Source organism: Sebastes umbrosus, chromosome 24 (assembly GCF_015220745.1).
Source record: "Sebastes umbrosus isolate fSebUmb1 chromosome 24, fSebUmb1.pri, whole genome shotgun sequence".
In the NCBI taxonomy this organism is placed as follows: Eukaryota; Metazoa; Chordata; class Actinopteri; order Perciformes; family Sebastidae; genus Sebastes; species Sebastes umbrosus.
This window is the reverse complement of record NC_051292.1, coordinates 7,490,672-7,514,567: the sequence shown is the minus strand read 5'-3', so window position 1 is coordinate 7,514,567 and position 23,896 is coordinate 7,490,672. Positions and strand designations below refer to the sequence as shown.

Genomic DNA, 23,896 nt, shown 5'->3' with positions numbered 1-23,896 from the left:
TTTTGTGAAAAAGTCTTGCAATAGTCTGAGTTAAACCCACATGATTCAGGTTAAGATAACATCCCTCAATGTACCATTACATCCTCACATCTCACTTGGGTTGGGCGAAAATAAAAACCTCTGGACTCACTTCCTGACTAATTGACTTATTAGGACTGACATTTTATTAAACAGAGGGATGACACAGGAAGGGGAAAAGAGGGGGAGGACAGATCGGGGAACATTTGAGTAGAGCGAGGCGGACAGCTCTCCTCAGAGACCCTCCATGCTCCATGGCATGTCATTAAAGCACTACGAGAAGCTGCACAGCTTGTTAGAGGACGGAAATGTCAACAGCTGACATAAGACAATCAGCGTAGAATTGTGAAATCCCCGCATGTGTGATGGCGAGCTCGCAGTTTTCCCAGATCGGTGTCCGCTAATAGGCACCAATGCGAGGTCGGAGGGTGTCACCTCCTATAGCCTAGTAGTAGTGTTTCCCGTTACCATGGTTTCACCATCCCAGGTCCGACTGGCCTCTTTGTAGTCGTCCGTCACGCGTGAAATGGTCCCAGATGGCCGGCATTGATTTTCATTAGCTGAGCTTCTTTTACGAGGATCCAGAGATTTTTGTATTCACGGGGATTATCTCTGGCGACAGGCCGGCAACGTTTAGACACATTTCACCGTGCACTGTCCCTTATTAACTCTGTCAGTCTGTAGGAGATCCGCAGCGACAACCCTCCCCACCACCACCTCCCTCTTCCTCCTTCCTCTGTGGCAGCTTGCACCAAAGAGAACATATGGCATGGATTCGAAGCCTGATAGCACATTGACGGTTGCATGAGACATTGTGGCTGTGACACTGCTGCTGTTCATCCGGTTATTGTATTTAATAAAATGGATAACTGCAGGAAGTGAGGACACTTCTGATTGGTGGAGTCGTCAGAAAATACCCGTTAACCTTTTAGAGACACTACCAATCAGCAATGTGATGTCTTTGGAATCAAGTGATGGGACCACGGATTAATTCCTGAAAAGCCAATCCTTGCTACTCCCTGCAATTAATGCGTATTTCTCTGTAGACCCCTTTTCTCTTAGTAAACATAATAACGTAATTTGGGGGCGGAGCATTAAGTGGAGGCAGAAAAATTCTCTGAACACGTTGATTAACGCTAACTAGCAAGTATTATTGGCTTGTTTTTTTAATAATGGCGGAAGAAAATACTAGTTTCTCTCAATGTATAGTCACTAAAGTTAACCAGGGGTACCAGATTAGCCGACCCCTACGCCGCTAGACTACTTCGGTAGGAGTAAACGGCTGGCTAACGTTAGTTATGGTGCCTACAAATGGGGTTGTGTTTACCGTGTTCACGAGAAGAGTCCATATGAACGAAATGGCAGAAATGGCGGAGGCCTTGGAAGTTCATATTTCGTTGCATAATGAGTTAATTTTATCGTAATTTTAGTCGTATATTGTTTTTCTTCGTAATTTTATAATAGGTCTGAGGAAAATGTTGATATTCCCAATCTATCCTCCAATAAAGTCAGTCAAAAAGAGAGTCGAACAATATCTGCGAAGCGTTTCAGAGATGGAGAGAAAGGGTTGCTAATAGTTAAGCCTTCGGCCATTGGCTGCAGTAAGCAGAAGGCTATATATAAGCAACAATTACTCTCCATCTCTGAAACGTTTTGCAGATATTGTAGCTCGCTAGAGCCTCGAATCACAGTTTGTCATCTCAAATGTATGATATATCTGGATTTGGCACTCAACAACACAGCAAGATGACATTTCAGATGTGTAATTTTAGCCCACTGCTAGAGTTCCAGCTAACACTGTGACATCAACACAAAAAGGGTCTATAATACTCATCTGAAAATTAATACACTATCCTTGTTTTAATGCACTACAGCTGATGCTGTTTTCTTGAAATAAGGACGGTGTTCTATGAAAGCACTCTCTGTGCCCTTGACCAGCTTTGTAAAGTGGTTCATTGGTTTTCGTCAGCAGAATTACTGCATATTATCAATCGCTCCTGGTAGACTGGCTGTTTTGATTTAGCTTTTGAAAAGTGCCTTTGTATGTCCTCTTCTGAAAAAAAAAAAAAATTCACATTCTTTATGCCAGTAACACGAACAGCTTTGGAATAATATCAACTATATTTTTGACTTGTTTACTCTCAAATTTGACTGGCTTCAATTTTAATTTCAGTCTGACTTCAGTGCCAAGTGCAGCACTTAGATGGTAGATGGATGCTCGAAAATATCCATTTTGGCATCTTTTGAGCTCTGCATTTAATTATACAGTATATATTGAGATGTGATAATCTCTTGTGGGGCCCTATAGCACACTTTTTGACATATAGAATGGGTTGAGACTACTTGGGGAGTTCTTGTCATCAAGAGTAAATATTTTTGCGACCTGTTCTCACTCCCAACTCATCAAATACCGCTGTTTGGTAACAGTATGTCACGAACCAGGCTTTCAACGAACTCCAATGTATACCCACCCGTGGCGTTATTCAACGATCGGAGCAAGTGATGTAGTAATAATAGCACAAGAGTCCATTCAGGGCGGGCGGAAGGGATGGTGGATTTATTTTGTCACGTCAGTCTTAAGTCACGTGACTCGTTGGTATTGTCAAAAGGCCATGCCAGTTTTTCCTAACCAAAATTTTGCATAAGTATGAAGCGTTATTTAGCCTCCTTCCAAACACGCTACTATGACATGGTTGGTACCAGTTTTCTAGTTCCATATGATACCAGTATCTCCACTCTAGCTTTAAAACTGAGCCCGCTACAACCTCAAAATCGCAAGTTGCGTTAAAGAAATTGGGGGCGTTAAAACAAATTTGCATTAACGCGTTACCGCGTTGGCTTTGACCCTCCTAGTTTGTAATGATAGTCCACGGAAGTCCATGTAGGGAGGAGGTCGAAACACAGGACTTTCACCCAGGAGACCACTGTTCGTGTTCCGTGTACAACTAAAAGCCAACGTTCACTTATTTTAATTTACATTCGTTGCTTAATAATGTAACAAACGTCAACGAACTTGGGGGTGCTGACTCTCGTCCCGACCTCTTCCCACTTGGCTGCAAACCGCCCCAGTGCGCGCTGAAGGTCACGGTCTGATGAAACCAACAGAACCACATCATCTGCAAATCTGTAACAAACATTTTATGATGTTTTTTTCCTAAACCTAATCAAGTAGTTTTGTCGCCTAAACCTAACCAATTTCAGACAGGGCAGAGATTTAGAGACCTATAGGCTCAGATACTGTATCTCCTATTTTCTGGCCTGGTTGTGATATACAGTACTCCCAGTCTCTACTGTATGTGCACGCTGCCAATTCCTCAGCAAGATTTCAACCTTCTTCCATCTGCTGCGATGCAACTGAAAAAAAAAAACGTCTATTAATGTACCGAGAAAATCATTCAGGATGTGTTCCCCCACCCACACCACCACGTGTACCCGATGCATAATTTACTACCGACATTGGCTTTAAGTGAAGTGTAAACAAGCCCATCAGACAACCAAAGAGAGATAAATGTTTCAATCCCTTTAATGGCTTTCGTTCAGTGACATTCACTTCTGTAACCAGCTGTAATGAACTCAAGCCACGCACACTTTTCACACGCTGGTCTGTAAAACATCCTCGCGCACTTAATCATCCCCCGAGCAAAAGTAACACCCGGTTGTAGACAAAATACTCTGTTTAATATCAGCAGAGCGCTGGGGAGCTGCGGTTAGCAGCCGGTTTGTGCTTTTTTGCTCCTCGCAGCTCACTGATTTGAGCTTCATTCAATGTGAGTGCTACTTCGGCGAGAGAGAGAGAATGACAGTGACAGAAAGGGATGCTTACATCCCTGTTTTACCATAGTGTGTGTGTGTGTGTGTGTGCAATACTGTAAGAAAGTATGCAAATTGCCATGCGTGTCTTTCAGGGATTTGCTAAATGGGATTTTCGAGGACAATGTTTTGTCCTTTGGTGCATTTCTGAAATTATAGTTGACACCTTCCTCAGAGAGAACTAGACAGATACACGTTAGTGTGTGTGTGTGTGTGTGCGCGCCACGTGGTTATGCCGTGTGCAGCGTGTTTGTTGTCACTCCGCAGCAAGGCGCTGTCGGAAAAAAAAAACGCTACTGGGAATACATTTGATTTGCAAATGAAAAAGGTTTGCACACACACACACACACACACACACACACACACACACTCACACACGCATAGACACAGGTGTGTTTGCTCCCCGCGGGGGATGATTTGCAACTGAATAGGCGTGTTGCACCGGCTGACAAAATGCTTCCAGGGGAACAACAAGCCTGTATGCACCAAGGACACGCCGTTTACCAATGTTGTACCTTTTTATCAATAGAAGCCTTTAGTTACTGCTAGAGTGGCTCTATTAAAATTCAACCAAGCGCTGTTTACACTAAGTTTCCAGTCAGCGCCTACTGTGCACATTGCGTTTCAAGGTCGTCTCTCTTTACACTCGCAGATATGTGAGTGTGTGTGTGTGTGTGTGCAGCTCAGTCAACAAAAGTTTTCACTGGAATCCAGAGCTTACATGCTTGACTGTATCATTTTTTGAGGTATGTGTGGTGAAGGTGTGTGTGTCTGTGTCGAGGTGTTTGCGGGCAATTCGAGTACAACCCAGCTGGTTCCGGTGACCCACGGCGTCACCTCTCCATCTCTCCCCGTCGAGAAAGCACAGGTGTTTTTTCTCTGATAGCTCTCTCTCTCTTTCTCTCAACCAGGAAGTGACAACCGTCCACACCTCCTCCTCCTCCTCGTCCAAAAAGAGAGCGACGTCTGGTAGTCTCACTCGGACTGACCCTTCAACAGATCACACCATGGCCTTGCCCAAGGACACCGCTCCTTGCGCGGCCTTACCCAAGGACACCACTCTTTGTAAGTACTTTTTTTTCTTTTGGGAGTTTTAAGAAGTTTCAGAAAGCTTTTGATGCAACTTCAGATAACATATGACAGGAGGCCCCCTCCGATTGCATCACGGTTGCACCAGTCTGTCAAAGCAAACAAACCGAGGCTGCCGCATGGTTAATGCAAACGTGGTGTCGCATTTGTCCTACGAGATAAACATTTGGCAGAAAGCAGCTTTTGAAAACTAGATTGCTCATTGCCAGATAAGGCCGCCTCCCTGGCAGCTTTTTAATGGGAAGCTGGGGGCCTCGCTAGATACTGAGCTTCCATTACTGTGATAGCGACGCAGTGGTGGCTACCTCCAGTTTGTTTTACTCTGATAGCGGTGTGCACACAGATGGAGCTTACAGTGCAAGGTACAGTCCTTTTTTTTTTTTTTTTTACTCTGTGAGAATCACAAACTAACTAAAGGGAGCAAGTTTTAACTGCACTGGCCTCTCAGGTATAACAGCGATCATTGAGTCAGTGTTACTTTTGTGGATTCATCAAAAATTGGGATAAAACACCCTCAGAAAAAAAAAATTCAACTTGAATTAGAACTATTAAAAGTTTGTCAAAATACTCTAAATAGTATGATGTAGTATTTAGGCAAATTGTAGGTAAAAAGAAGGATTTTGAAAGATACATATACACGTTTTCTTTCATGGTCTTTCTGTGTTCTTTTATGAACACAAGTAAATACTAATATTGTACAGCTAACCCTAAAAAACAAACATTGAGAAGATGTTGGGCTGTACTTAAGCACAGTGGTACTAAAGATAACGTATATTGCCAAGTTGTGTGCTGTAAAAACCAAAACAATGAGCTTTAACAATACCAAAAAAAAAGCTCTGTAGAGCTGAGTGGAACTACTATTGGGTGATAATTCTCTTGGGTTTGTTAATAACAGAGAACAGCTTTAAAGAGGACCTATTATGCTTATTTTCAGGGGCATACTTGTATTTAAGGTTTCTACTAGAACATGTTTACATGCTTTTATGCTCAAAAAATGCTTTATTGTTTTCTTATCGGCTGTGCTGCAGCACCTTTTTTCACCCTCTGTCTGAAACGCTCTGTTTGAGCTCCGCCCCCTCCCCCTCCTGAAAAGTCTACTCTGATTGGTCAGCTGGCCCACTCTGTTGTGATTGGTCAACCAAACCAAACTCTTTGGACTCTGCTCCAGCTCCGCTCTAACTAGCTTTGTTTGAGAGCGTGCCAAACTAGCTGTTATGCGGATGTGTTGCTTGGTGACATCACCACGTTACGGAAGAAAAGGCAGGACTTTAATCAAGGCATTTCAGGCAGTTCAGGAGCAGTGTTTCTGTGGGGGAGAGTAACTCCCTTTGGCATGGACTTTGGGCTTTGTAACTTTGCAGAACTGTTACATACAAAATATTATATAACACACTAAAGGAAAGAGAAAAAGCACAAAAAACAAAATAGGTCTTCTTTAAAATAAGTATTTTTGTTATGTAAAATAACTACGCTTGTTACTTTAGTTAAATACGGAAGTTACGTAACAAAAGTAAGGCCAAATAAGTCATTGTTAGGCCCTCTCTGTTGCGATTGGTCAACCAAACTAGCTTATGTTTGAGGGCGTGCCAAACTAGCCGTTATGCAAATGTGTTACTTGGTGACATCACCACGTTACGGAAGAAAAAGGTAGGACTTCAAGCAAGGCGTTTCAGACAGCTCAGGAGCAGTGTTTCTCCCTTTGGCGTGGACTTTGGGCTTTGTAACTGTGCAAACCTTTTACATGCACAAAAACTATATAACACACTAAAGGAAAAGGAAAAAAGCACAAAATCATAATAGGTCTCCTTTAACGTTCGCTGTTGATAATTATTTTCTTACATAACCCGTTGTTGTCTTTTTCTTTGTCCTTCATTTTCTTCTCTATGCTTTGGCAACACAATGTCTTTACATGTCACGGCAATGCAAATGGAAAACAGAGAGATGGTGATTGTACATAGCAAGAATCTGAAGTGACGGAATTGTTGACAGGCTTCAAAGTGGTATTCGAGGTGTTAAACACACACACACACACACACACACACACACACACAAACACACACACACACACACACACACACACACACTCATAAACTCAACCATGCATGCTCACACTCAATATATTCACAAACGCAGAGTGAGAGCCTCTCCATCTCTACCTGAGATCAGTCGGGCTTTCTCGTCGCCCTGCAAGTCTCTAAATCTCCGCGCCGTGTCTAAAATTGGAGCTTCTTGACAATCCTGTTGTCCTGACTGAGTGACGGCTTTTGTCTTTGCTGACAAGTTGTCAGCGGCGACGGCGCTCAATCTGCCGGGTCAAACGAAGAGGGCTGGGGGGGGTTAACGGGAGCTGTTCCCCACAAAGCCACAACATTTAAATAACTGCGCTTTAAACAGATGCAAAGCTCACCTCTAAATCTCCATGCGCTTTCCAAACAGGCATCCTTGTTTACTTGTTTCCTCTCGAGTTACACCAGAATCCCCACCATCAATGTGGCTGGCTTTGTCGCTCACATAAACAGGAATGCTTTTTTTATTATATTATTATAAATGTGTGTGTATATATATTTATATTAGTCTGTGGCTTATTAAACTTGTCAGACACACTTGGCCCAGGAGAATTTTTCACAGTGTGCAAATGCTGCCAATTGGAGCTGGATTTGCCAAAAAACGTTTCTTGTTTTTAATTAATCTCCTCCCAGATTACCCTGCCAAATGATGATGTCTTTATAATATTATCCTTGGGAAAAACAAAGATTTTCCTCCTGTCAGTCTCAGGTTTATCCCCTTAGACGCTATTACGGGACACAAATTAGCCCTTGAGACGTGATTGATGTTTGGAAATTGAAAATTGAGGTTTGATTGTATCGTGTATTGATGCGAGGCGGGTGTATGGTTCCTCCGGGTGAACCAATACAACGTCGATACACTGTGGAGGTTTAGTATGCATGGTATATTCTTATAATGTGAGTGTGTTTTAGCATGATTACACTATCAATACCTTTGGTTTCACCTTAAAGGTGCTATCGATAACATTCAGCCACTAGATGTTGCATTTTCCCTCCCCCATTCCGTTGCATTTACTTCACAACAAGTCATTGCCAGACACTTGGGAAATACACTAATTGGTTTCCTTGCTGAGAGTTAGATGAGAAGATTGATACCACTCTCATATCTGGAAGTAGGGGGAAATTGCTACCATGGCTCTGTCCAAAGTTATAAAAATCCATCTACCAGCACCTCTAAAGCTCAATAAGTAACACATTGATTGCTCACCCAACCATCTCAGGGGAGGTCCCCTTCTGTCTCCTTTAAAGATTAAATATCATTTCATTATTGTTTAGCCTGTGTGAATAATTTCATGACTGTAGCCATACAAGGTCAAACAAATTAACTTTATTTGACATGTCTCCCACGGTCCACAGAGGCCTGTAACTGACAGAACAACCCAGTATCATGCCAAAGCATGTAATAGACCCACCTGTCCATCAGAGGATAGCATGTCAGTGTTACCTTTGAATATGACTTTGAAAATGGCCATGTCAGTTTTTCCTTGCCAAAATTTAGCGTAAGTTTGGAGTGTTATTTAACCTCCTTCACGACAAGCTATTATGACATGGTTGGTACCAATGGATTCTTTAGGTTTCCTAGTTTTATATGATACCAGTATCTTCACTCTAGCTTGAAAACTGAGCCAGCTACAACCTAGAAATTTGCAAGTTGCGTTAATGCGTTAAAGAAATTACTGGCGTTAAAATGAATTTGCGTTAACGATTTTGACAGGCCTAGTAATCACGTTTCACTTTTAAACGAGTGAAAATTAAGCTTGTTTGCTCGATCAAAAGAGCAAAGAAAAACATCTAAAGAGGTGATTTATCATTATTCACAATAACGTCACGACACTACTTTGTCACGTGTTTCTTTCCTAGCCTGAGAATGAAATATCTTATAACCTATAACCTAAATTGTTAGGGATTGGGAACGTCTTCACATTGTGTTCTCACAGACAGAAACACCAGGTGAAAAACCCTTTGACTCATTATTATTGCTTAGCACATCCCTATCCAACCCAGATACAGTGTAATAGTCTCATTGTTATATAATATGGAACGGTAAATCTCTTTATTGGCAACGAATTAAAGGCACTAATCGCACTTTTTCTGAAAGTTATTTCAGTTTGAAACTCACATGGATGTGGACTCTGGACTTCAGTTCTTGGGATATTCTCAGGCCCCTTCATTAGGTATTCTACCGGAGTATGTTTATTTTCCACGTTAGGAACAGGAAATCCATGTGCAATTTCAGCGGGATTATCAGCAGTGTGCAGCTTCTCCACAAGCCTGATAAACCAAGCTTTACTCTAGTCAATGTGCCGGGGCGGGCTCCAGGAGAACACCCTGTGTTTCATATATGAGGTCGGTAAACAGTCATGATCACAGCAAATAATGTGGAGAGAACAGACATAAATGCTTCCCGCGGGGTTATATAAACCATGATTCTCCGTCGTATTGTAGAAGCATGTAGGTTGGAAGAGAGTGCAAGTAAGGTCGCCGGTTTAAAAAGCGGACCTTTGCCGTCGCTTTAGGGCAACATATGTTCAAGTAAGAAGGAAACAGGAATAAAAGAAAGACAATACTTCCACTTGTCTTCACACTGGTTACCTGCGTCTTAACCGTTAAAGGCTTCTCGCTCTATTCTCCCGAGCCTCTGCACAACAGGCACTGCACTGAATTGCCTCACTTTGCATTGGCTGAGGTCCCTTACCGGCCGTCTGCAGGAGCGGTGTCTTTGAAAAGGGTTCAAAGACATCTTGATGGAAAGCATACAGAGTACAAGATGGGTTTTTAGAGGGGAGCAAAGGTTGCACCTAGAAAGGTACACTCAACTCCTCCTGGCAGAATGTTTTAAATCATTCACTACGTTGAAAAAAAAAGAAAGTTGAGCAGCTTTTACTGGCAATATTTTTAACTCGAGAGGGACATCGTGAGCATGTATCTCCGACCTATACAGCAGCAGGTTTTTAACATATTGAAATCAGTTTAGGAGCTATGGAAGCTCATTATTTTGAGATACTAAGTCATTGTTTTGACAAACTAAGTCATTGTTTTGAGATACGAAGTCATTGTTTTGAGATACTAAGTCATTATTATGAGATACTAAGTCATTATTTTGAGATACTAAGTCATTGTTTTGTGATACTAAGTCATTATTTTGACAAACTAAGTCATTGTTTTGTGATACTAAGTCATTATTATGAGATACTAAGTCATTATTTTGAGATACTAAGTCATTGTTTTGTGATACTAAGTCATTATTATGAGATACTAAGTCATTATTTTGACAAACTAAGTCATTGTTTTGTGATACTAAGTCATTATTTTGAGATACTAAGTCATTATTTTGAGATACTAAGTCATTGTTTTGAGATACTAAGTCATTATTATGACATACTAAGTCATTGTTTTGAGATACTAAGTCATTGTTTTGTGATACTAAGTCATTATTATGAGATACTAAGTCATTATTTTCAGATACTAAGTCATTATTTTGAGATACTAAGTCATTATTTTCAGATACTAAGTCATTATTGTCAGATACTAAGTCATTATTTTGAGATACTAAGTCATTGTTTTGAGATACTAAGTCATTATGATGACATACTAAGTCATTGTTTTGAGATACTAAGTCATTGTTTTGTGATACTAAGTCATTATTATGAGATACTAAGTCATTATTTTCAGATACTAAGTCATTATTTTGAGATACTAAGTCATTATTTTCAGATACTAAGTCATTATTTTGAGATACTAAGTCATTGTTTTGAGATACTAAGTCATTATTATGAGATACTAAGTCATTATTTTCAGATACTAAGTCATTATTTTGAGATACTAAGTCATTGTTTTGAGATACTAAGTCATTATTATGACATACTAAGTCATTGTTTTGAGATACTAAGTCATTGTTTTGTGATACTAAGTCATTATTATGAGATACTAAGTCATTATTTTCAGATACTAAGTCATTATTTTGAGATACTAAGTCATTATTTTCAGATACTAAGTCATTCTTTTGAGATACTAAGTCATTATTTTCAGATACTAAGTCATTATTTTCAGATACTAAGTCATTATTTTCAGATACTAAGTCATTATTTTCAGATACTAAGTCATTATTTTGAGATACTAAGTCATTTTTTTGAGACAGTTTTTCATGATGACTTACAGGATCAATGAAAACAAATAAGCACGTTTCCTAAAATGTCGAACTATTCCTTAAAGACAATCTGAGCTTCATATCATATCTTTTGTTTTGTTTTTTGTCAACATGTCATAGTTTAAGTAGAAGCCCTCTCACTCTCCCCGTGTCTGTCTGTAGCTGTGTATGTTTCCTATGAAGCACTGCGTGTGAAACTCATCTCTGCTGTGTGTGCTGAATCATGAAATGCCATGATATTTACAATGCTAACAAGCAGTGATTCCAAATGCCAAAAGTCTCCCTGCTCTCCGCCGCGTGAATGAAGGATGTACCCATCGGTGTCTGTTTTTTCCCCCAGCTCTCAGTGTGGGGACGTCTGTGTCCATAAGACTACCGTGACATAAGGTTAAGGGCATGTTGGGTACCTCGATAGTCGACGCTATAAAAAGCCAACCCTCATCCCCCCCCCCCACAAGTCACTCCTATTTTTTTTTTTACGAAGGGGACTTCTAAAATAAAACCAGCTGTCACTGGACGCCTGGGCCTCATTGAGCTGTAGAGCGCACTGCTGGAGCTGGTCTCCAAGCCTCACTGTCCGTCTCTGCCCAGGATCTGCTCACCGCGTTGGGGTTAAAGCTGGGCGACTAAGACCCTCTCTTTTCCTGGAGGTCCTTTTTCTATCGTGTTGGATTCTATAGTTGTTTGACGTACAGAGCAACCTACACAGTTAAAGAAGGTAAGTTATGTATTTCAAGGCCTGATTCTTGTATCAACACACTTGTCAGCGCGGCTCTTTAAAAAGGAATTTTCAAGTGGAAGGAGACAGATTGGAAACGGTAGAAGAGACATTTCAGCTGATAATGAATCGGTTTGATGTGGCAGTGTAAAAAAACGGTGAAATATAATGAAGCGGAGGAGAGGGGGAACATCAGGTGCCGGAGCTCTATAAAGAACGAGCCGTGATATTTGCAGTTATGTTTCCAGGATTCCACTAGGATTGGTCATAAAACATGCATGGGGCCTCCTTCCTGTTTCCTTTTCCACCCCGTACGTAACCGGCAGCAATCTGATCTGGAATATTCTGAAAGCAGAGCAAATCAGGAGACAAAGTGCTTAGCCCAGCATGAAGAAGCGCCCGAGGGGCAATCCGGGCCTCCATGTAAAGAAGTTATTTTGATAGATTTGACAGCTCAATTATTGTGCCTGTTTTGCTTTTCGCCCGGTGAGGAAGAAATCGCCCTCCGCGGCTGACATTTCAATTAGTGGAGCTCAATTTGGCTCTCCTGTCAAACCGCGCCAGCCAAAAGCTTTGGCCGGTAAGCACTGAACAGAAAATTGGGTTGCTTAAGGCTTGGGTTGTTCGGAGAGGGCAGAGAAAGGGGTGACACCTCTGTGATTAGGGGATGGCCTCTGCTTGACACAGATCTATGGGCCTTGATTTAGCTTTGAGCTCGCGGAGCCATGCTGCCGTCTCTTGCTCTCTGAAATTACTCTCTTGTTCTTTCTCTCTCTTTCCTGGGCACGTTTTCTCTTCATTGTCTCTCGAACTCGCATCCCAATTCCGCCCTTCACCCTCCTCACTTCTTGCCGGCGGTGGCAGCACCTCACCTCGTGCAGCAGCCGGCGAGGAGGAGGCGGCGACAGGGAGGTCATTAGCCCCCGGCTCGGCTCAATATAGCCACGCGTGGCGGCGGCGGCGGCAGCGTGGCTCCGCACATTGACTTTCCACGGCCTTTCTCTCACTTTCATTACCCCCCCAAGCCCGTGTGGCATTGAAGAAATAAGAAGCTAATAAATCATAGTGAGTGAGGTAAATGTGCCTCTAAGCAGTTCAATATGATCTCTATGAAAAAGCACAAATGATTATATGTTTATGCGCACGCCGCTGGGTTCAGCACACATGACAGTGCAGCTGCGCACACCACGAGCCCTGTGCTCTGGAGGAGCGTGCTCTTGTCAGTCTTGTCTGTATTACGAGATAAGTTAGTCATTATTTTGAGAAAGTTTCTCATTATTTTGTGATAATAAGTAATTCTTTTGAGATACTAAGTCCTTATTTTGAGATAGTAAGTCAGTATCTTGAGATACTAAGTCATTATTTTGCGATGATGTGTCATTATTTTGGATTGCTAAGTCATTATTTTGCAATGATACGTCATTATTTTGCGATGCTGAACCATTAATTTGAGATACTTAATCATTATTTTCAGATACTAAGTCATTATTTTGTGATACTACGTCATTATTTTGCGATGCTAAACCATTAATTTGAGATACTTAATCATTATTTTCAGATACTAAGTCATTATTTTGTGATACTACGTCATTATTTTGCAATGCTAAACCATTATTTTGAGATACTTAATCATTATTTTCAGATACTAAGTCATTATTTTGCAATGGTACGTCATTATTTTGCGATGCTAAACCATTATTTTCAGATACTAAGTCATTATTTTGTGATGCAAAGTCATTATTTTGAGATATTAAGTCATTATTTTGAGATACTTAATCATTATTTTCGGATACTAATTCATTATTTTGCTGGCTTTGTCCAAATTTAAAACACAGATCTAATAGCAACTCTAAAGCTCACAAAAGAAAACAGTAATTTGTTCAGTACACCAACAGAACAATTTGGTTTCACAGGAAGTTACGTTGCTATTTCTTGGCGATCAACACCGGAAGTCCCGGCCGCTGTTTACCAAGAAATAGTTCCATCATATAACTCCAAACCATAACCCTACCGTACTTTACCGCGTTCTGTGTGAAAAGCCTATTAGCCGGTGAAAAAGTAATTCTGATATCAATAACCACACTGTAAGCAGAGACTTGGCCTTCATTATATCGGGGCATTTTAAGCAATGAGAAAAGCTATTATTAATGCTAATTAAACATCCGTTGGTGCCAGTACTAATTAGTGGCAGCATACAGAGATGGTGACTTTCAGATCTTCGAAAATATCTCATTAGAAGTTCTTCATTTTTTTTTGTTTTCTTCCTTTTATTTCGCTCTCGCACACACGCTTCCACTCCATAAATCTGCCCGTCACAGGGGAACATGACGCTGCAGACGGTTATAAAAAGACAAGGTCTATTTTTTTTTCTTCCAGTCAGCCCCCCCTCCCGTCCCCTCGGAGCCGTGGTTACCTCACCTCCATGCTATGGCAGCTTTGCATACGGCATTCCCTTCCAGGAAGCCAGAGATATCCACGGCGCTGTTGTCACGGGCATCAAAAAGCCTCTCTGACAGCTCCAGACCGTGACGTGTTACGTTTGTCTCTGGTGATAAATGAGGGCATTATGCTTGTGTTTCTGTCATCGAGCCGGTATGAGGTTACACGTCAGCCTCAGGTGTAGGATTTCTGACCCATATTTATAACATGTTGCCCCTGTTTATTCTTAGACGCTGCCGTCTCGAGCTGCCTATTTTCTGGCGGGTTATTGGTTACCACCGACATGCCGGACGTGGCAGAAAGCTAAAATTGGTGGGATGAGGAGAGCATGCTCTTGTCAGTCTTGTCTGTATTAAGGTCACACCAGTAAGCGGCACAACGGAAATTCATCCGTGCTTTGTTACAAAATATGTGCATATAGAAGCTCGGTGACTTATGCTGTGTTCAAGACAATTTGGAAACGTAAAATTGAACGCCATTCCAAAATTGGAGTTCCAATCCATCTAACCCGACTTCACAGAGAAGTAGTTGTCACACATCGTAAATGGCAAACCATCAATCAAAAGGCAACGTTAAGTATATTTGCCTTTATTTAATTAAAATAATACATATAGTAAAACCTGTTCTGCATGTAAATTGAATACATTGAGGTAATTTGACGCCGTCATTATTAAATGGTAAATAGACAGTTAATTATACTCAATTAATAAAAAAAATAAATAAATTTTTACAGTTAACAATGAAGTTATAATTGTTAAAGTTGACTATTTATTAGTAATGCTATAATTTATGTACTTAAACAATTTATTGTGACACACATTATAACATTTATATACTCTATATATATATTTGTTAATAATAAAGATATTATTTGTAAACCTATAAGAAATTGTTTAGATGTAAAACATCTATAACATTACAGAGATGTTTGTACCAGATATTTGTAACACTGTTAATGCTTAAAGCTGAAGTAGGCGAGATTGGAGCAAATATGATTAAAAAAAAGTTATTTTTATAAAACGGTCACTATATCGTGACAGTAGTTCATGAAACAGGTAACCTGGGAAAAAAATCATGTGCCTCTGTGTCCTCCGGTGCTCCTCACGGCAGTTGCAAGATTTCACAGACCGAAGGAAAACAAGCACTAAGAGCTGAATGGTCAAACTAGGCAGCGCTGATCAAATATGAATCAATATTCTGTTACGTTAATGCCTATTTCTCATCTCAGATGTTTTCAGAATCATCTCGTAGTGCACGGTTTAGTTGTAAAATGAGAAAATTTGTGACGCTGCTCAGCAGCGCCGCTGAAATTCGTATCTATGTACACAAATCAATACATTACATTTCGTGACTATTTCACAAACCGCTGTGCGACTGGGCTGAATATACATATATACTAAATGTAGGTGGTGTCTAAAATATTAAAACTTTACTTTTTTTTCTGATCACAACTGCTTAAATTCACTTTCAGTTTAATAAATATGTCTGCATAGTTGTAGATGACGGAGATGTTTCCACCAAGAAGTGGCCAGAGGCAAACAATCCGTAACGAACGTCGACACCAAACCGAAGCCGAACGCTCATCAATCACAAAGCGCGAGTGTGTGATACTCCGAATTGCTCAGCACATCCCCATGGATAGCCAATTAGAGAGGACCACTGATTTTACATTTGACTTTTTCTGTGCTACAAAGCATCATTAGCAACAGAGAAGGCTCCATTAAGGCTCAGCATACACCCACACTGGACCTTTTAGCTCTTGGCATGTTCTCTCTCTCCGGGCGGCAACACCGTGGGATGATGGAAGACCCTAAATAGAAATGATTCCCTCTCATTATGTGTTCACGCTGGAACCTTTTGACATTTTGAAAATCCTCCTCCTTGTTGTGTTTTCCCACTAGGTTATTACATATTTTCTCATCCACACGTATGCATACTAGTATACAGTAGAGGTTCAGTACGAGTTGTACTTCAAAAACTGATTGAAAAGTCTTGTTAAATGCATGTGGATGCCTCGCTGCTGCGGTAGAGTAGAGATTAGTAACAGATTCAGCGCTTAGCGGTATAGGACATACCGTTCATGCTGTCCTAACGCCTCTCTTAGTCCACATATAGTATGTCTATGACTACACTGGCTTGATATAGCGCTCTCCTGGTAGCCAAATCATCTGAAAGAAGGAATCAAACACCCACTGGACTTTTGTCTCTTTGTGCCATTGGTTCAAAGAGTTCTCTATACCAATGGTTCCCAACCTTGGGGTCGCCAAAGATCACAGGGGGGGTGCCAGGATTTGTCTGCCATGAGGCTGACAAAATTAGATTAGCACATGTATAACTAAAATCGTAATAGCATGCTTACTGGATAATTTATAGAAAAGTCTGTATATAAAAGTATTTAAATATATAAATATATATTTTTGCTACTTAGCAGGCCACATTCTGTTTATACCTGGTATTTTCTAAGTATTTTTGTTGCCCAAGCCTAACTAAGTAGTTTTATTTTGAAAAGACTGGAGCCGAAATTGACGTGTGTCACGTGTTGTTGGACAAAAAAGTTATTTTTATAAAACGGTCGCTATAACGTGACAGTAGTACATGAAACAGGTAACCTGAAAACAATCATGTGTCCTCCGGTGCTCCCTAACGGCATCTGTAAGATTTCACAGACCGAAGGAAAACAAGCAGTAAGAGCGGATCTGAGGTCCGCTGTCCAGCTGCCTTCTATGAGAGCCGGCTGTCATATTTCATTATATTTCCTTTCAACTTCAGCGTGATTATGTAACATTTTACTAAGATGAGCGTCATGTCTTTGTGTTTGTGTAGCTGCAGCCGGCGCCGGTAGATCCACGCCAGGACGTCCAGAGGACAGGGCCCCGGACGCCGAGGACCAGGAGGGTGAGCCGGTGTCGGTGAAAGAGCGGCTGGCGATGTATCAGGCTGCCGTGTCCAAGAAGGAAACCAGCTCTGCCGCGGTAAGACGATACTTCCACGTGGGAGTAACGGGAGACGGCAGGGAGGATGTGCAGGCAGCCGGGGAGACGGCAGACAGTCACAGATAGCTTTGGATTCAATTATTGAATTGGCAATGTGGCATCGCTGATGTTTATGAACATTTAATTCTCTCCCAGAGTATAAATCTGCTGTCTCTGAACGCTGTCCTGCCTGTAGGCTACCGTGTTGAACAGGAAAAGGTGGGGGGGTGTTAGGAGGGGTTGGTGCCACAGGGCTCTGGTGGGATGGTAGCATTATTTGTCAAAGTGTCATAAAGCTCACCACTGGATGGGAGAACCAAACCTCTGGAGTGTGAATGGGAGCCGGGGGGGGAATCATGGAACAGTCATTTCATACAGGGCTGTTGTTTCAGCAGGAGATATCATCCATTTCTCAACATACATTTAGACATTAAGGCCAATTTCTACAAATAAATACGTTATTTGAAAGTAGAATTGCTTATAACGGCGTAACCGATGATCTGTATTACTGGACCTCTTCCATAAACACTTCTTGTCATGTTTCAGATGTCTATAGCCGTGTCTCCAACTGGTTTGGAGCAGATAAATTGGCTACAGCGTAGTTTGATCGGAACTTGGCGCTATAGGCGACGCATGGCTGTAATCCTCCAGTAAACAGAGTAGAAGAAGAAGTAGAGGTTGCGAACCGGAAACCTGAATGTGAGTTAAATGTTCGCTACGTCGGTATTTATTCGGCAAAGGCGTTTCCATATCATATTCCATATCTATAATAAGTAATTATACCCCCACGACAACGTAGTCGGGGGTATATAGCGCACCGCATGACCGTCCTTCCGTCTGTCCTTCAGTCTGTCCTCCGTCGATCCTTCAGTCCGTCCTTTCGTCCGTCTTTCCGTCCGTCCGTCATCCATCCGTCCGTCCTTCCATCTGTCCCTCCTTCAGTCTGTCCTTCCGTCCATCCGTCCATCCGTCCTTACGTCTGTCCGTCCGTCCGTCTGTCCGTCTGTCGGTCCGTTCGCGTGTCACACTTTCGTTCCCGGAGTACAACTCGGAAACTATTTAACTTAGGAACTTCAAATTTGATTAGAAGTCCAGGATGTCAAAAATTGACATTTTGGCCAAAAAAAATTATTTGTTTTCGACTTCAATTTCGTTTCTGGAGGACAACTCGTTCCATTAGTTCCAAAAGGGCAAAACCTTTGGCCCTACTTCAGTAGGGATCAAGCAGTGAGCGGGGGTAATGGAAGATGGGTAATAACACTGATTTATGAAGCATTTCATTGCAAATATTAACATAAATCCAAAATGTCATTGCTGGGACTTAAGAAATGCCCGTAGTTGCAGAAACACCTTTATACGTGTAAAAACTTACATACGTTCCTTTTAAATGTGAAACGTGATATATGATCTACTATTTACAGAGTTAATTATATCGTTCATACTGATTATTTGTGTCATAAAGGGAAACTGTTGCATTGCTCAGGCCTAACAGGTGTATATATATATGCAGTGGCTATATACAGGCGGGGATTATCCACACTCACACATCTTATTAAAAGAAGCATCAATCACCACGTCAGAGTGGTTTTAACTGCATCTGCAGAGAGAGAAAAATCAGCAAATTCGGACGAACTCACACAGCCAGCACATCAGCAGGCCTTCACACTTTAATTAAACACGAAAATATGTCTGAATATCCCTGAGTCATTAGTCATTACCAAGAACAAAAAAAAAACCTCGGCGGCTTTGAAGAGCCAGCGTGCACTTTATGAACCCAATAATTCAACTGTGTGAGCAGTTAGTCAGCCAAGGCCACTGCAGTAAGTCAGCTCAGTATCTAAAACAAAAGCCTTATATACCTACCGGAGAATGTTCTCTCTCTCGTGCAGTACATAACCGCTTGTTCCTTATTTACTACAAAAACACACAGAGGTTTGGTGTGCTTAAAATGCATGCTGGGGTCTTTGTACACGATGACACAGAACAGTTTTACAGTAATTATAAAAGAAGCGGTGATAAAAAACAAATTAAAATCTTAAGATAAAGGCTTTAAAAAAACGAATTAAGAGTAATAATAAATGAAAGTTGTCCTCTGCTCTGCAGCGTAACTTGATTTTATGAGTGGTGATTTTCAGTGAGTGCATTAACTGTCAGCTGGTCACAGGTCTGCATAGTAACAAGCCACTCGGGGCCGAGCTTTACAGCCGTTTCAGAGCAGATGAGAGGCGTTGTTAACATAACACAGAGTGCTTTTTCAACATCACCGTAAAGCACCGCCTCGAGTGGCTTGTTGCTTTTAACAACTATCTGACAAATTCAATAAATATTTTATTGATAGTTTATTAGTACTGATAGATAAGCATATTACACATTGTTTGTGTGGCAGTCGCCCCGGCCTCATGCGGTGTCTGCCGACAGCTGAACAGTGGGGGGGGGTCTTGTTTTTCCTTTATACCTTTTCAGCTGTTGTCTGCATGTCCACACACAAAGTGACAAGGTGTTTAAAGATAGCAGGACGCTTGATGGACACCATTCAGTCTGTCCAGTCTGTCATCCAGCAGCCCCGTCTCCTCAACACGTTTTCATTCTCCCACTCCGTCAAATACCGACGTTTGGTCAGTGCCCCGCGGTGTCTGTCTGATACCAGACTGATACCAAGTAGTTTGTTCCGTAAATACACCTACACAACAAAACTACTTGGTTAGGTTTAGGCCAATCTTGGGCAGGGCCGGCTTAAGGCATAGCCCATATAGGCGGTTGCCTATAGGGTGCCACCTTCTGGAGGGCTCTCCACACGGACTGTTTACCTGCATTCAACCAAAGTCTGCTTAAACGTGATTGGCCGACACTACTCGGAGTACAAAACGGACACCACAACGCTTCCGATACCAAATTCTTGTCTTGTTGCCAACATATTCTGCATTCATATGCAGATATCTGGTTATAGAGATTAGGTTTAAGCACCAAAAGGACTTAGTAGCTTGTTACATAACTGGGGTTAGCTAAGTACAGAAGTTATGTAACAAAAGTAAAGTCATCGTTGACATTTCGAAGTAAACCTACATTGTAAGTTTATTTTGAAAAGACACTGTATGCGTGTAATGAGTGTAAACTATATATTTCCTGTGAGCACGAAAGTTTATTTTGAAAAGACACTGTGCATGTAACTATGGAGGACAGAAGCCATAATAAAAAATAAATAAATAAATGACTCGGAAAGTCGTGCAGAAATGAATAAGTAAATAAATGCATAAATAAATAAATAATAATTAAATTAAAACATTTATAAAAAAGGTAAATTAAACAGAAGAGTAAATAAATAAAGGAATTAATACAAAGATAAAAAAATAAAGAAGCAAATTAAATCAGAAATATCCATTTATGTCACATTTTATCAATGAAATTATGGCTACATTTATTTTTAATATATTTTTTTCTACATTTAATGACATATTTATTTATTTATTTATTGAGTCATTTATTTATTTATTCATTTATTTTTTCATTTGGCAGGTTCCATCCTCCATATGTAACGAGCAGAAAGTGATACGCTGTCCCTGACACAAAACTGACGCAAGAGGGGAACCTAGAGCGTCACAGTTTGAAGTGTAGGGCCACTGACCAAGCATCGGCATTTGACGAGTTGGAAGCGAGAACGTGTTGGTCTCCTACATATATCTATAGTTGTACATATATAACTAATCTGCAACAGTAAATACTGGTTCGATTCCCCGCTGTTTGAACCTGTCTGAATGCAAGCTCAGATGTGGATTTCCTGTCACATCACTGCAGCTATTGTACCCAGAAGTAGTAAAATATTGATAACATTCCATAAAATGTCGCTGACCCGAACTCCTCCGCAATAACTTGCAAATTGCATTGTAGCCCGCATTTGCATTAAAAAGGAAAGTGTGTGTGTTCAACGCCAACACACACACTTTCTTTTGCGGGCTTCGCATTTTGCAGTTTCCCAGAAGCTATATATATATATATATATATATATATATATATGCAGAAGCCTACATATAAATGTTTTATTAAGAAAGTAATTGACAATTCCGAAAGGAGATTATTGTATCAAATAGTCTGTGTGTATTGGTGCCCAGATCTCATAGTGTGAGGGCTGCATCCTCCATACTGATGAGGTTTAGAAAGTCTCCTCTCTCTCTAAAGAAACCAGGCTTTTGTACTCTCCAGTTTTAAGGAATAATTCCTTCTGCGGCTCAATAAAAAGTATTGAAAGGCCTTTTTGTTCCATTAAACTGACTAATCTGAAAGACTGAGTTTTCTATTGATGTTTCGCTCTCTGTTGCCGGATAGATACGGGGAAAATAAATCCATTAAAATTGGGCGCCTGCCATCTTTTGCTATTTCTGAAATTTCTGCCAGAGATACACACAAAAAAAAGTTAATTTATTGTATTTCTTTTCATCTCGTTGTATCACAAAGATGTTTGCATTTGACTGCTATCTTTTCTCTCTCTCTTAATTATCTTCTGCTCTTTTACACCATCACAAAGGAACCACCTCACTCCACTGTTAATGTTTCACAATTACAGCATTCATGGCACGTATAAAAGAACACAAACACTTTTAAAAAGCATTAGCATAATGCCTTTGCATTCACTTTTACATTAGCATAAGTGCATGTATAACATATGCACAATCAATGAGAGCAGAGAACGGTTCACGCCGGGGTCAGATCCAATCTCGTAAATCTCACGTGATGTACAGTGTGTTTAATCCATAACACGCGTACAGATGGACGTCCAGGTGTTCAGCTTATCTGTTTTTTCTGCTGATAGGTGATGGATGAGTCGGAGGCCTGTTCGCTGCCCGGCGGCCTCGCCAGCGTGAAGAAGCAGTTTGAGAGCCAGGAGTTCGCCTCTTCATCCTCTCAGTCCAGCGTCGCCCAGTTTCATTACGAGCAGAGATCCGTCCAGGTGAGAATGGAATCGCCGCTGAACAGCTTCTTAAAGATACTATGAGGAACTTTTGTGAAACAATCTCAATGTGGCCTAATACTGATGCCTCTATATCAGTGGTGTCCAACCTGGGGTTTTGTGCATGTAAAAGGTCTGCAAAGTCACAAAGTCTAAGCCAAAGGGAGTTACTCTCCCCCACAGAAACACTGGTCCTGAACTGCCTGAAACGCCTCGCTTGAAGTCCCGCCTTTTCTCCCATAACGTGGTGATGTCACCACGTAACACACTTTGCCTGGAGCGGCTAGTTTGGCACGCCCTCAAACAAAGCTAGTTAAAGCATTAGAGCATTTTTGATTTTGATTTTGGTTCTGTCCTCCATAGTTACATGCATATGTCTTTTCAAAATAAACTTCTGTGTTCACAGGAAACGTACAGTTTCCACTCATTACAAGCATTCAGTGTCTTTTCAAAATAAACTTCCAACATAGGTTTACTTAGTTTTTTAGGTTTAACTCGTGTCCTATGTGAAACGTCAACAATGACTTATTTGACGTTCAGTATAGAAGTTACGTAAGAATAGTAAAGTTACGAACAACCGTAGAAAGTTTACGTAACAAACATACTTATTTTAAAGGGGACCTATTATACTTTTGTACTTTTCCCCTTTCCTTTTAGTGTGTTCTATAGTTTTTTTTGTGCATGTAAAAGGTCTGCAAAGTTACAAAGCCCAAAGTCCAGAAAGCAGAAACACGGCTCTTGAACTGCCTGAAAAGCCTTGCTTGAAGTCCCGCCTTTTCTTCTGTAACGTGATGATGTCACCAAGTAACACACTAGAGGCTAGTTTGGCAAACCCTCAAACAAATCAAGTTAGAGTGGAGCTGGAACAGAGTCCAAAAAGTTTGGTTTGGTTGACCAATCACAACAGAGTGGGCCAGCTGACCAACAGAGCAGACTGGGCTTTTCAGGAAGGGGGGGGGGGCGGAGCTTAAACAGAGCTTTTCAGACAGAGGGTGAATAGAGGTGCTGCAGCACAGCCGGTATGAGAAAAATAAAGCGTTTTTTTGAACATTAAAGCATGTAAACATGTTCTAGTAGAAACCCATAATGCAATGTATGCACCTGAAAATGAGCATGATATGTCCCCTTTAAAGTCAACACAACTTGGAAGTGCTGCTGTCCTTTTCTGTTCGCCAGCTCTGCATAAAGTGAGAATCATATAAACGCCAGCGAGTGATTTACATTCTACTGTAGCTCTTTATTGGAAAAACTTGGCCGAGGCGTTTCTTCTTGCGGGTCAAATCAAAGAGGGCACCTTGAACTTTGCTCGAATATGTGGCGCTGTCATGGAGTGCGTGAGGGAAATGCCAGAACGCGTTAGCAGCCTGCGACGGAGGGGTTGGGCGGATCTCGGCGAAGTCAGGTCAATTCCGTCCCTCCGTGCGTTCTCCCCATCTGCTCATTCAGGCGGGAAGCAGAGTGGATTCATCGAGCGCGTGAGGGCCTTGCTGAATGTTAAATTTTACAGAGGGGTTGGTGAGAGGGAAGTGTCTGTTTGATCGAGTTATTGCTCTGCAACAGCAAACCGCTTTCCGCTCGAGTTTCCCCTCACAGGTGTAATATCCGAGCTCTGGTTTTAAAACCGTTCGTACATCGAGAAAAGATGTTATTATCCTGACATAAGTGGTTCCAGAAGTACAGAGCAACCTCACCCTT

The 23,896-nt window shown here is 41.2% G+C and overlaps 1 protein-coding gene across 2 annotated transcripts in view; it reads left to right on the top strand.

Moving 5' to 3' along the window:
• The window catches only part of xirp2a (xin actin binding repeat containing 2a), a 63,224-nt gene that overhangs the window by 26,045 nt on the left and 13,283 nt on the right, over window positions 1-23,896 (top strand). The window contains exons 4-6 of one of the 2 annotated variants that reach the window (XM_037761885.1): window positions 4,740-4,893; window positions 17,111-17,259; window positions 22,064-22,201. In XM_037761885.1, the coding sequence (XP_037617813.1) occupies window positions 4,740-4,893; window positions 17,111-17,259; window positions 22,064-22,201 (441 nt within the window). Of the gene's footprint in view, window positions 1-4,739; window positions 4,894-11,646; window positions 11,849-17,110; window positions 17,260-22,063; window positions 22,202-23,896 lie in introns of those variants that run through there. The other variant, XM_037761886.1, reaches the window with a different exon arrangement.